Here is a 10,955-nt window from a genome sequence, read left to right as displayed (position 1 = left end):
ATATATATATATATATATATATATATATATATATATATATATATATATATATATATATATATATATATATATATATAAAAGTGAATAAGCAAGAAAGAAAGAAAGAAAGAACAGTGCTGCGTGGAAAGAAGAAAGAAACTGCCTGAAGTGGAAAAGAAATAGAGAGAATAAGAAGCGAGACGAATGTAGGAAAAGAGAAACAAAAATGAAGAGAGAAAGAGAAAGAGAAAGAGGGAGATGGTAGAAGTGGCGGAAACTTGGAGCGGTGGAGTGCGGATGGGGACAAGGATGAACCACCTTAAAGGGGATAGCATGAATCATAAGTAATCAATATTATATCTACGACCGATATAGAAAAATTTTGGACATTTAGCTCCTGTAATATCTACAAAAGGGAGCAATTTCAAAATTTTATAACATTTCTGAGTATTACTTACGATTGTAACAACCGAATATTTTCAACATACAATATATTTTAATTAAAATAATGTATTTTTCTGATATTTTTAATAACGAAGATTTACTTTTTGGATCAAATTTTTCAAATTTCTTTTACACGTAATTTAATATTTTTATGTATATACTTTTAATCAGTCGTACGTAAAATACGTAAAGCTTAAAAATGATTTGGATCGCTCTCTTTAAATACAATAGAAATTTGTACCCGTGGAAATATAATAGAGTATTTATTAAATTTCTTGAATTAAGATTTATGTAAGTATTTAGTAATGTTTAATATATTTGCATTATTTTAATGTAAAATAATAACCATGATACTGATGTTATTAAACAGTGTGAAATAATATATATTAGTATGTAACATAAAATATTACTCGAATTGTGTAAAAATAATTCATATATACATATATATGCTTTGGTATATTTTTTTGTAATTAATTTGATAATTATAAGAAGTTATATATATATTAGATTCATATAAAATTTGTAAAATAAAAATGACATCGATGCAAGAACATATAAAAACACAATAATTTATTCTTAAAAAGTTTATCATGTCAATACATAATGTATTGTTGATAATATTATCAAAAGACGATTAATAAAAATTATACAATAAGTATGACATGATATTAACTATTTTGTTGTAAAATTTTCTGTCACATAACACGAACGTTGCTAATACCGTTATGCAGTTTTTCGTAATGTTCTAACTACGTATACATATAGATACATAGTATGTTCACAAAATGTCCTGTAAAACTAAATAACACAATGTTTAAAAATAATAAATTTGAATTTTATACCATGATATTGATCTCTTCGTAATTATCTTATTTCTCAACTTTCTTTTAGAAATACTATATTTTTAATATTCTATATACTTTTTAATTTAAACGATATTCATATCAGATTACATATCTCGAAATATTTCAAGTCATTATTTAAAAAAATATATGAAGGAAAATTGATTCTAAGAGATCTAATCTATTGATCCATACAAACCTTTTTTAATAATTTTATTAAGTTTCATATTGATACTTTTCACTTTTAAAAGTTGTAATCCGTTGAAACTATCTGTATTTATTCCCCTTTTTTTTCTTGCTTAATATTTCTTTCAATTTATTTGAGTGAATTATTTAGTATTCTATTTTTGTAATATTATTTCAATAAGGCAATATCATTACAAGACAAATGATAATTATATTTTATATGTACATATATACACCTATAATTGTTATCATTTGACATTTCACAAATTCAGTACATAAATTTAGATAATAGTCTGTTTTCAGGCAGATACATTTAGTTCTTCATTAAATCGTAGTGGTTGACTTGTATGGTGCAATCCATATATTTGAGCCAATATATTAATAGCTGCTACATCCTTTGCCTCTGCAATAGTTTCACCAAAACCTACAAATATAATTATTTATTAGAAGATATTTATGTTTTTCAAATATAAAAGTATTACCTGAACCCAAATATTCTTTGTTTGCATAAATTCCAACATGATAGACTGATAAAATTGTGTTCTTTCCAGCTTGTCCAATAAGCCTTGCTTCTATAGATATTTTTCTTTCTGCAGAAATCACATCATTTAACAACTCGAATGGTTTAGTTGGACACCATATTTCAGTTAGGTCTTTGTTTGCTAGTCCAACTATTAAAAAATCTCGGACAAAAGCACTTGCGTGATCAACATTAACGCTTTCAGCAAGTGCTCCTACAAGTGCTACAAATGTTTGTGCCAATGTTTGTTGGGATACAGGATGCTCCTGAATAATATATAATAAAAGTAATAGTTTATAACTGTATAATGTACAAAATACAATAAAATAATTAAATTATATACAAACACTGGTTAAAATAATGTCTTTTGTCCCAATGTGTGAAGATGCTGTAGCTAACATTTGTTCAGACATAAGATAATCATGAAGTGCCCTAAAACACATTTGAATATATTAGAAATAGATTTAGAACTTAGTTTATGTAATATGAAATATTTGTAAAACTTTGTTCTTATTACAGCTCAAGTATTTTTTTATAATAGCTTATGGGTATAATGTAGTTTTTACATACGTAATACCAACTTCAGGAAGACGTGGTAAACTTTTCTTTAAATATTTCTTTACAATTTCTGAAGTTATTTCTCTTCCTTTCTCAATATATTCTTCATTATGTGATATATCAAATTTAGGTTCTTCTATACCCATTTCTTGCTGCTTTTTTAATTCATCAAGAATATATGATTTATGTGTAAATGCTTGATTCAACTTCTCTGTGTCAAATTTTTCTGACAGTCGTGTATTAAACGCATATATTTCTGAATTTCTATTCCATTCAATGAAATTACTACGTTTGGATTCTGGTTGAGCTGGCAACCTCCTCTTTCTTCGGGTTATTTCTTTTTGAGTTGGAGAGACCCATCGCTTAATATATCTGTAACCTACATTTGCAGTTAAGACATTGTAAATCTATGTTTTTTTTATACAATTAAAACTTTTATCCAAATAGTTACCTCCATAATTTACATGCTTTATATTAAGAAGACTTTGCAAATATAATTGTAATCCATTCATGTTTGCAAGTATGAATGAATTTATTTTCAAAATATTTCCAATTTAAATAGGAATTGTTTCTATTAACAGATTAATTAATACATTATAACATAATTTCATTTAATTTACTATCGTTTACAATATAATTATAATAATTATAACAATATCAGACGATGATTACATGTATCTCAAACCGTGATTCTAGTTTATAAAGAATCAAAATCCAATGTTGAATATCCGTCTTAAGAGGATAGAAATGTGATTACAAATCTGTTCTTATATTCCCGATGCAAATATTTTAAATATTATAAAATTTCGCATATTTTATGATAATTTATATTAAATATCGTACGTTATGTAAAAATATTCAAAAAATATTCAAATTCAAATCTAAAAGTATAAAGAGCATTTATACATTTAAAATTTGAGAAATATAAAAATTTATTAATAATAAATTTTGTTCCTTAAACTCTAACAGAACATCTATTAATATTTCTATTTAATTAAAAATTTGTTGGAAAAATTGACTTTAACATTTCATGTAAATAGAACTGAATCAAACAATTTTTTTATCGGATCGTGCATCTATGTTTTTGTTATTCTATGGTGAATTTAAGAGATATGAAAGTACTTATCAAAGTAGATAATGTGTCATTAATTGAAGCGCATATTTTTATAAAATTTATGAAGCTAAAATTGTTTGACATCTTAATAATTATATCCTATAGCAATAAATTTCATATAACAAAATTATTAAAATCTTTTATTATATGAGAAAGTCAGTAAATGTATGTTTACATCAATTTGTGTGTATAAAGTATTCTATATAATATAATTCTATATAATATAAATAAATTACAAATAACTTCACCAATTCTATTTGAAAGTAAAATTTAATTCATGAACATCATCGTGACTCTGTGAAAATAAGTAATATTTAACAATGTTTAAATCAAACCAAGAACCTGACATACCTGCAGCTTTAGGTCTCTTGTCACATTTAACAAACGATGAACTGAAGGAATTATTAAACGACGATTCAAAATTTGAAGACATTGTAAAAGATGTAAAGCAGGTAATTTTAATTTTTATCAAAGGATTTCCATTCTGTTAATTTATAGTTTGTCTGTATCAATGTAATTCAAATTCTCTCTGTCCATTAGTTTAAAAATTTAGAAACAGAAAAAGAATTGTTAATGGCAAGTAACACATCTCTGGCAGAGTTTAATTTAGCAAAACAGCCAAAATTACAAGACAGAAAACAGATGTTAAAGGAACTCAGTGAAAAAGGAAGTAAATTATGCATAAGTGTAAAAGAAAAACTGGATGAAATAAGTATGTATTGATACTAATTATATAACTTCTTGGATAATCAATAACTAATAATTATTATTTGTAGAAAATAAGTCTGGAGAAATGACTACTGATACTGCGTTAGATTTATTGCAAACAGCAGCAGCTGAAATTGAAGAAGAATCAGAAGTAATATTAATTGTTATAATTATTTTTCAGTTTCGATTAACTTTCACTATACTTATAAGAGAAGTTAAATTAAGAAGGGAAATTAAGATTATAAAATTTTGTGTATAAATAGAGTAATTCATCAAATTATCTTGAGAAGAAATACATTGAAAAGAAGTTTAAACAAAAACTATATGGTTTTCTCAAAAAACTTGCATAAAAAAAATTTAATTTCTAAGAATGATGAGAATAATTTGAAAAATATGAATTTTTTGAATTCGCGCCGAATTATGATATACATGATTTACTTTATTTATACATACAAAGTTTCATAATTTATTGAATTTCCTAACATTCTTTGTTAGTAAAACTTGATTATTTAATGTAATTTATTATTTTCTTAAATAATAACTTCTTTATTTCTTTAATGTACAGACTATAGCTGAAAAATTTTTGGCTGGAGATATGGAAGTAGACGAATTTTTAGAGCAATTTTTATCACGACGAAAATTAATGCATCTACGCAAAGTCAAAGTAGATAAATTAAGGGAATTAATAAGAACATCACATACCACTGCTAGTGGTTCTGGATACCCAATAGCTAGTAATTTTCGAAGTATAGCACCTGCAATTCCTTATCCAACTGGACCCGTTTCAATGCCAATGCCTGTATCATCTGGCTTACCACATTATAGGCCGTATTAAATTCATTTGAATAGAACGTAAATTTAAAGTAGTTAAGTTTTTAAATATTAAATTTTCACTAATATATAAGAAATATGTAATTTTGATTAACAATAATTTTAAGTGAATAGAAAATACAATAAAATATTGTATATTTAAGTGATATTCAGCTATCATATTAGATTTTGTAATGTTATTGTAATATATTAAAATAAATTTCATTTTCTGAAATAAATAATATCGAAATATACAATGTAAATCTTTGCACTGTTTTTAATTTAGGGGTTAATTTAAATAAATATCTTGTTTTGTATTGAAATATTTTTAATCACTATTTCTTTTTATTTTTATACTAGATTCTTAAAATAAATTAAGAATAATTCTATATACATTATTTTTTGTTTTCCTTCTTTCGTTCAGCTTTAAATTGTTTGAACTTATAATTTTCTATGCAATTATTAATGTAAATTCCAATAGAGAAAACTACTATCAGAAAACATATTGTACGATAATCTATCTCCATGGAATAAGGATTTCTCTCTTCACTATTAGTTTTCATGTTTTTTTCGAAAGTCTTCCTAGCTAGATTTGAATAATGAAGTTTTAACCACATGTCAAAATCAAAAATTTTTTTCATAGGTTTACCCGCAGTATGTAATTTGTCCGTGTATTGTGATACATGTTCAGTTTTATATTTATACTTGTGTTTAGTTCTGTCGAGATCCTCTTTAATTAGAATAGTTCTATCATATTGTTTGCGTGTATCATATTTACTGAGTATATCATATGCTTCAGAAATTTCATGAAACATTTCTCTAGCAGATTCACTTTTGTTTTTATCGGGATGATATTTAAGTGTTAATTTATAATATGCTGACTTTATTTCATTGTAGGTTGCATTTGTTTCTACTCCCAATACCTCATAATGTGTTTTAGCTTTTGTTGTCTTTGTACATACCAATAATACAGATTTACTTATACATTTAATGCTTTTATTTACATTTATTATAGACGCATGAATAAACATTGTTAGACATATAATATTTTCAAGTAGGGTGAATAGTCAAGATTTTGTCTCATATTTGCTATTTCTAACATATAACCTGTAAATAAGAAAAAATTATTGAATAAAAATACACTATAATTGTTAATAATAAAAAGTATATGTAAAAATACACTATAAATATTATTAGATTTGTATACTAACATAATCGTATAATTAAATACACTATTCAATAATGTCTGTACAATAGTGTCATGATACATTATATTTATTTGATTAGTTTTTTCTGAATTTAAGAAAAACATATTACAATATGTTTTTTATTTTCAAAAAACTTAATTTTATGCAAGACATAAAAGTTAAAAAATTTTACTTATTACATTTGTCATTAGATTTTAATACATGAACTTACATAAGTAGATGATATACACATCAAGAGAACCAAGAGTTAAAACGCAAATAGAAGTCAGGTACAAATTGATATACCTGACGCATTTATGAATATCAAAACTTTAAATAAATAATTTTGCGTTCTCAAGTTTAAATTTATTCAAGTAACATTAATAAACTAATTAACTAGCTTAATAAAATTTCATAATAAATAAAATAATTTCTAAATTTTTAATTCAAGATTTACGTTTATTTATAAAAATAAATTATAATTCGAGTTACAAGTAACTGTATAAATGCAATAAGTACAAAATATCAAAATATAAATTATATATTAAAAATAATAGTACACATATGTAACACGTAACCATCTTACGATATGTTAAGGCAGATATACAATAGTTTTGTTCGCAATTCAAAGTTAGTCCATAAGTCTTTTTATTTTATGAATTACTCTTTTATTTTATATTAAAACTATCACGCAGTTATATCAATTATAGTTATGCGTATAATCTTTAAGAGCAATTGAAGTGGTGGATTCACATGTAAGTTTAAATGTAAATTCTCCAAAAGAACCATTAAATTTATTTTTGTTGTCATACGATTGTATAGATTAAGTGATGATAAGTATATTAAAAGTTTAAGCCATGTAAAATATTTTATACATGACTTAATATAATTAAGTACCAGTCTAATTATGTGCGTGATCTACGTTCCAGTACAATCTGATTTTTTAATGAGTTAAATAAATATACGAACATATATTCGGCATATTTTTAAAAAAATGCCGAATCGAACCGAAATTGGTAAATAAATGAATTTATTTATTTATTTAAGAAGGTCTCAAAAAATAAATGTATTTTTATTATTTAGGAGTTATTCCTGACAATTTGAGACATGAGGAAACTATAGTTCAAATAGCAGAAGCTCTTGATAATCTAGACTCTGCTGTTAATTATATATTTGAATCTATTGACAAGAGGCTTTCTCAAAATGGTCAAAGGTAATTTTATTCGCACGTTATTACATATCCCAGAAATAAACAATAATGTTAACACATCTCTTTATAGATTGTCAAATGTCAGAAACAGAGCCACAAAACTACAAGACCGATTAAAATATTTGCAAACCAACTTAAATTTAAAAGCTGTAAAGATGTATTCTGCTGCAAGATATCCTGCTAGCCATACGTACAAGGAATATGAATTGGCTATACCACCTCAGTGTGATAATAGCAACAAGATACCAAAAGTTTACAAATGTTCAGTACCTATAAAAGACATTCCTGAAACATATTTGTCTTCTAATTGTAAAACAGAAGATGGCCAATACGTGTCAAATAACAATCTACAGGAAAAGCTGCAATTTTATCATGTTCGATCTAAAGTTAATAAAGAAGTTTATACAGATAGCAGTGAAGTGGCATTTCCTTTTCATTTGTCTTCAATCAATGCACTGTTGTTTAGTAGCATGGATAATCCACACAAGGTATCTATTAAACAAACTTCTCACAAATTAAATGATAAACAGCAAATAGAGGATGCACCAGATTCAATTATACAACCGTGGTTAGCGTCGGAAATAGATGCATCCAGTAGTTATTTATATACACCAACTTTAGGAGAGGTAAGATCCATAAGAATATTACTAAATATTGAATGCAAAGGGGAACAGAGGACATAAAACATTTTGTTACGCAGGTGCCGCAAATAAACGTACCGCTAACCCTTCCGGATTTACCTGGAATCGTGGACGATGAAAAATTTGTTCTGGACCTGAACTCTCAAAGTCCTATCGCGCCGTCTTCAGCGGTCACTACGCCTACCGTACGGCTCGATCTGCCAACTCCAACGTCAACAACGGATGAGAAGGACTCGAGTATAAAACACGACGAAACTATTCCGAATTTACCTGGTTTCGCCGACACCGATTTCTCAAAGGATTCTACGCAACCTACTCCACCACCTCCACCGCCGCCTTCGATCATGCCGGACATTTCGATTTCGACTTCTTCGGACTTCAAGACCGACAGTCGTTCCTCGTTAGCCTCATCGTCGTTAACTCCTTCGATATCACCGCCGCCACCACCGCCACCGCCTCCTCCACCGCCGCCGCCACCTCCACCTGAATCCGAGACTAATGTTCTTGAGCCTCAGACTGCGGATCCGGACAAAAAGAAAACTGTCAAAGATTTGAATAAAACGGATAAGCTAGACAATAGATCGAATTTAATGGAAGCGATTCGTAACGCTGGTGGCATAGGAAAGGCGAAACTAAGACATACCGTGCCACCAGAGGAAAAAGGGAATCGTTGGTCTTCTGCATCCGTTGGAGGTGACTTAATGGCTGATTTACACGCAAAGCTGGCACTCAGGAGAAAAGGAATCGCTGGGTCTGGAGGTAGTGCTCTCGAAAGAATGTCAAGCTTGATTCCTCCTCCTCCTAAACCAAACGATACAGCCGCGTCAGATAGAAATTCGGCTACCAGCGAGTACGATTCCCAACCAGATACCGACGACTGGGACGAGTAATGGATGAACGATATTTTTTTTTTTCTTTTGTTATCATATAACAAATTGTTAGATACATACTAAGTTTCCTATGATAAAATATAATTTGTCGTGGAAATGATCCGATTAAAAGAAATGTTACTATCTATATCTACTTGTGATCTAACTGTGATCTAAAATTATATACAAAGTCTTAAATCCGTTATACTTAAGGACTATAATTTTCATCAAATAATTTCAATCTAAACAATTTACATGTTTGTGTTTTACTCAAGATTGTTTGATCTCTATTGAATCCTTTCCTCCTATCTTCGTATCTTTCAATTTTCTATATATATTCTGGAAGAAAGTGTTGAATTAGACGTAATTGAAAGTAAATCCAAAGAAAAAGCACTCGCCTGTTCTCCGCAATTGAATTACAAATAAATTCCAATAGAATTTTACCATTTTTCAAAAAATGGTATCCTTGTTATTGTCATCGGTATATTCGAAAGGAATATAACGGCGGCATATTCATGTTGTTATCAGTTTTGATTTAACACTTGACCCCAGATTACTGGACTAACTGTCTATATAGGTTTATAAATGTTAGTTGTACCGCAGAATTTGCAGTAATTGCTTGATCGTTCTTGTTTTTTGATGCTCGAGTTACTATCACTTATTAAATTACCAATCATAAAATCATTAATCAGGTTACAGTGTAACTTTAACCAAGTCAATTTTCGGCTTATTTTTACCTTTTTTTGAATGGATGAATTTCTTTATGCACTACAGAATATAAACTATGGATGAAAATTTCTCGAAACGTGTCGTGTCCTATTTACATTCTCTATACAATTTTAAACAACGTGTTTTGAAAGTTTACGGCGTGAAATGTTAAAAATGAGAAATATTCGTGAAAGAGGCACAGGAAGAAATTTACGAAACAGTGGACGAATGTTTGATCGACAGAATCTTCGAGATTAATTAAAAATTAAATTTTAGATTAAAGTGAATGATTCATTAATAAATCAACATCCCGAAAATTTGAATTACAGTGGAACATTATGTGTTTAAAAAGAAGACAGCCATTTCTATTTTTACTAAAATATCAAGTAGGAATTAACTCTCAAAGGATTGAGGAATAATTAGTTAAATTAAAAGTCGAACAAAGAATGAAGGGTAATTTTTACGACGATCTATACATTTTCAACTAAGGTGAGTCAATTTGAAATTGTTGGTATTGCTGTTGATATCTAAGAGACAGAAAGTTTCAAAGAGTAAAATGTTATGAAAAGAAGAGAACGAACGATATAATACATACATATGCATACATACGTATCTGTAACCCATAGTGCAAAAACTAATGGTGCACGCTTTTTGCACGTGACAAGTGATAATATAATGTATCTCTCGTTATTCGACTATGTCTCCCTTTTTTTTTTTCCATTATTTCTTTTTACGTTTCTACATTCGTGTATTGATGATATGACAGTACAAGTTATGAAATTAATTGAGAAAGCGCTGGATAAAAAGGTGACATCAAGTCTTGAGATGTTAATTGGTCATTTTTTCTCTGTTCTCGTGTTTTTCTTCTTCGTTACTCTGATATTTTCTTGGTTTTAGAGATTGCACGTTTCTATATTTCTGTGGAAATTTTTTGTTTAGTTTTATCTCTTTTTTTTTTCTCTCTCTCTCTTGTTAACAGCTACGACAGAATTTCTTCAGGAATTACGATCGTGCGTTTTAATTTTAATCTCTAACAAGCATCGTACAATACACGAATAACGAAAGACGCTTCATTTGTCAAAATAAATCCAATTGTATGATTTATTGAGATGAAATTATTATTTCTCTGTAACTTGGCATTAATTCGTAATTTATGTATATCTAACAACAACTGTTCGC

The 10,955-nt window shown here is 27.8% G+C and overlaps 4 protein-coding genes across 5 annotated transcripts; 2 read left to right on the top strand and 2 right to left on the bottom strand.

The window, feature by feature from the left end:
* Positions 1–978: 978 nt before the first annotated feature.
* LOC122534261 (39S ribosomal protein L44, mitochondrial) lies at positions 979–3,247 on the bottom strand. Its single transcript, XM_043664730.1, has 6 exons — positions 2,981–3,247; positions 2,542–2,908; positions 2,319–2,403; positions 1,934–2,237; positions 1,465–1,875; positions 979–1,213 (listed from the first exon to the last, which is right to left on the bottom strand). Exons 1-5 carry the CDS (start codon positions 3,039–3,041, stop codon positions 1,751–1,753), a joined length of 942 nt encoding a protein of 313 aa, XP_043520665.1. The 5' UTR covers positions 3,042–3,247; the 3' UTR covers positions 979–1,213; positions 1,465–1,750.
* A 417-nt stretch (positions 3,248–3,664) lies between these two features.
* On the top strand, positions 3,665–5,418 carry LOC122534262 (vacuolar protein sorting-associated protein 37B-like). The gene is made up of 4 exons (XM_043664732.1): positions 3,665–4,095; positions 4,184–4,355; positions 4,420–4,502; positions 4,917–5,418. Exons 1-4 carry the CDS (start codon positions 3,964–3,966, stop codon positions 5,184–5,186), a joined length of 657 nt encoding a protein of 218 aa, XP_043520667.1. The 5' UTR covers positions 3,665–3,963; the 3' UTR covers positions 5,187–5,418.
* A 32-nt stretch (positions 5,419–5,450) lies between these two features.
* On the bottom strand, positions 5,451–6,990 carry LOC122534265 (dnaJ homolog subfamily C member 30, mitochondrial-like). The gene is made up of 3 exons (XM_043664736.1): positions 6,920–6,990; positions 5,562–6,268; positions 5,451–5,467 (listed from the first exon to the last, which is right to left on the bottom strand). The coding sequence occupies exons 2-3, from the start codon at positions 6,190–6,192 to the stop codon at positions 5,451–5,453; spliced, it is 648 nt and encodes a 215-aa protein (XP_043520671.1). The 5' UTR covers positions 6,193–6,268; positions 6,920–6,990.
* LOC122534275 (WASH complex subunit 1) lies at positions 6,977–10,216 on the top strand. 2 transcript variants are annotated; one of them, XM_043664761.1, is made up of 4 exons: positions 7,136–7,364; positions 7,432–7,561; positions 7,629–8,184; positions 8,259–10,216. In XM_043664761.1, exons 1-4 carry the CDS (start codon positions 7,343–7,345, stop codon positions 9,087–9,089), a joined length of 1,539 nt encoding a protein of 512 aa, XP_043520696.1. In that variant the 5' UTR covers positions 7,136–7,342; the 3' UTR covers positions 9,090–10,216. The 2 variants fall into 2 exon arrangements, with proteins under 2 accessions (XP_043520697.1, XP_043520696.1); XM_043664762.1 differs by lacking the exon at positions 7,136–7,364 and adding an exon at positions 6,977–7,103 and having other exon boundaries at positions 7,432–8,184.
* The last annotated feature ends 739 nt before the right edge of the window (positions 10,217–10,955 follow it).

This window comes from Frieseomelitta varia, unplaced genomic scaffold (assembly GCF_011392965.1).
Source record: "Frieseomelitta varia isolate USP_RPSP 00005682 unplaced genomic scaffold, Fvar_1.2 scaffold_580, whole genome shotgun sequence".
NCBI lineage: Eukaryota > Metazoa > Arthropoda > Insecta > Hymenoptera > Apidae > Frieseomelitta > Frieseomelitta varia.
The sequence above is the reverse complement of the archived record's forward strand: the minus strand, read 5'-3'. Positions and strand labels throughout refer to the sequence as shown.

Bases quoted from the DNA above. Each gene is read 5' to 3' on its own strand.
- LOC122534261 (XM_043664730.1), bottom strand. From the start codon at position 3,041: ATGAATGGATTACAATTATATTTGCAAAGTCTTCTTAATATAAAGCAT. The intron at 2,909-2,980 runs GTAACTATTTGG...CTGCAAATGTAG, and splicing joins AAAGCATGTAAATTATGGAG to GTTACAGATATATTAAGCGA. The intron at 2,404-2,541 runs GTATGTAAAAAC...AATGTGTTTTAG, and splicing joins CTTCCTGAAGTTGGTATTAC to GGCACTTCATGATTATCTTA.
- LOC122534262 (XM_043664732.1), top strand. From the start codon at position 3,964: ATGTTTAAATCAAACCAAGAACCTGACATACCTGCAGCTTTAGGTCTC. The intron at 4,356-4,419 runs GTATGTATTGAT...TATTATTTGTAG, and splicing joins AGAAAAACTGGATGAAATAA to AAAATAAGTCTGGAGAAATG. The intron at 4,503-4,916 runs GTAATATTAATT...TTTAATGTACAG, and splicing joins AAATTGAAGAAGAATCAGAA to ACTATAGCTGAAAAATTTTT.
- LOC122534265 (XM_043664736.1), bottom strand. From the start codon at position 6,192: ATGTTTATTCATGCGTCTATAATAAATGTAAATAAAAGCATTAAATGT.
- LOC122534275 (XM_043664761.1), top strand. From the start codon at position 7,343: ATGCCGAATCGAACCGAAATTG. The intron at 7,562-7,628 runs GTAATTTTATTC...ATCTCTTTATAG, and splicing joins CTTTCTCAAAATGGTCAAAG to ATTGTCAAATGTCAGAAACA. The intron at 8,185-8,258 runs GTAAGATCCATA...TTTGTTACGCAG, and splicing joins ATACACCAACTTTAGGAGAG to GTGCCGCAAATAAACGTACC.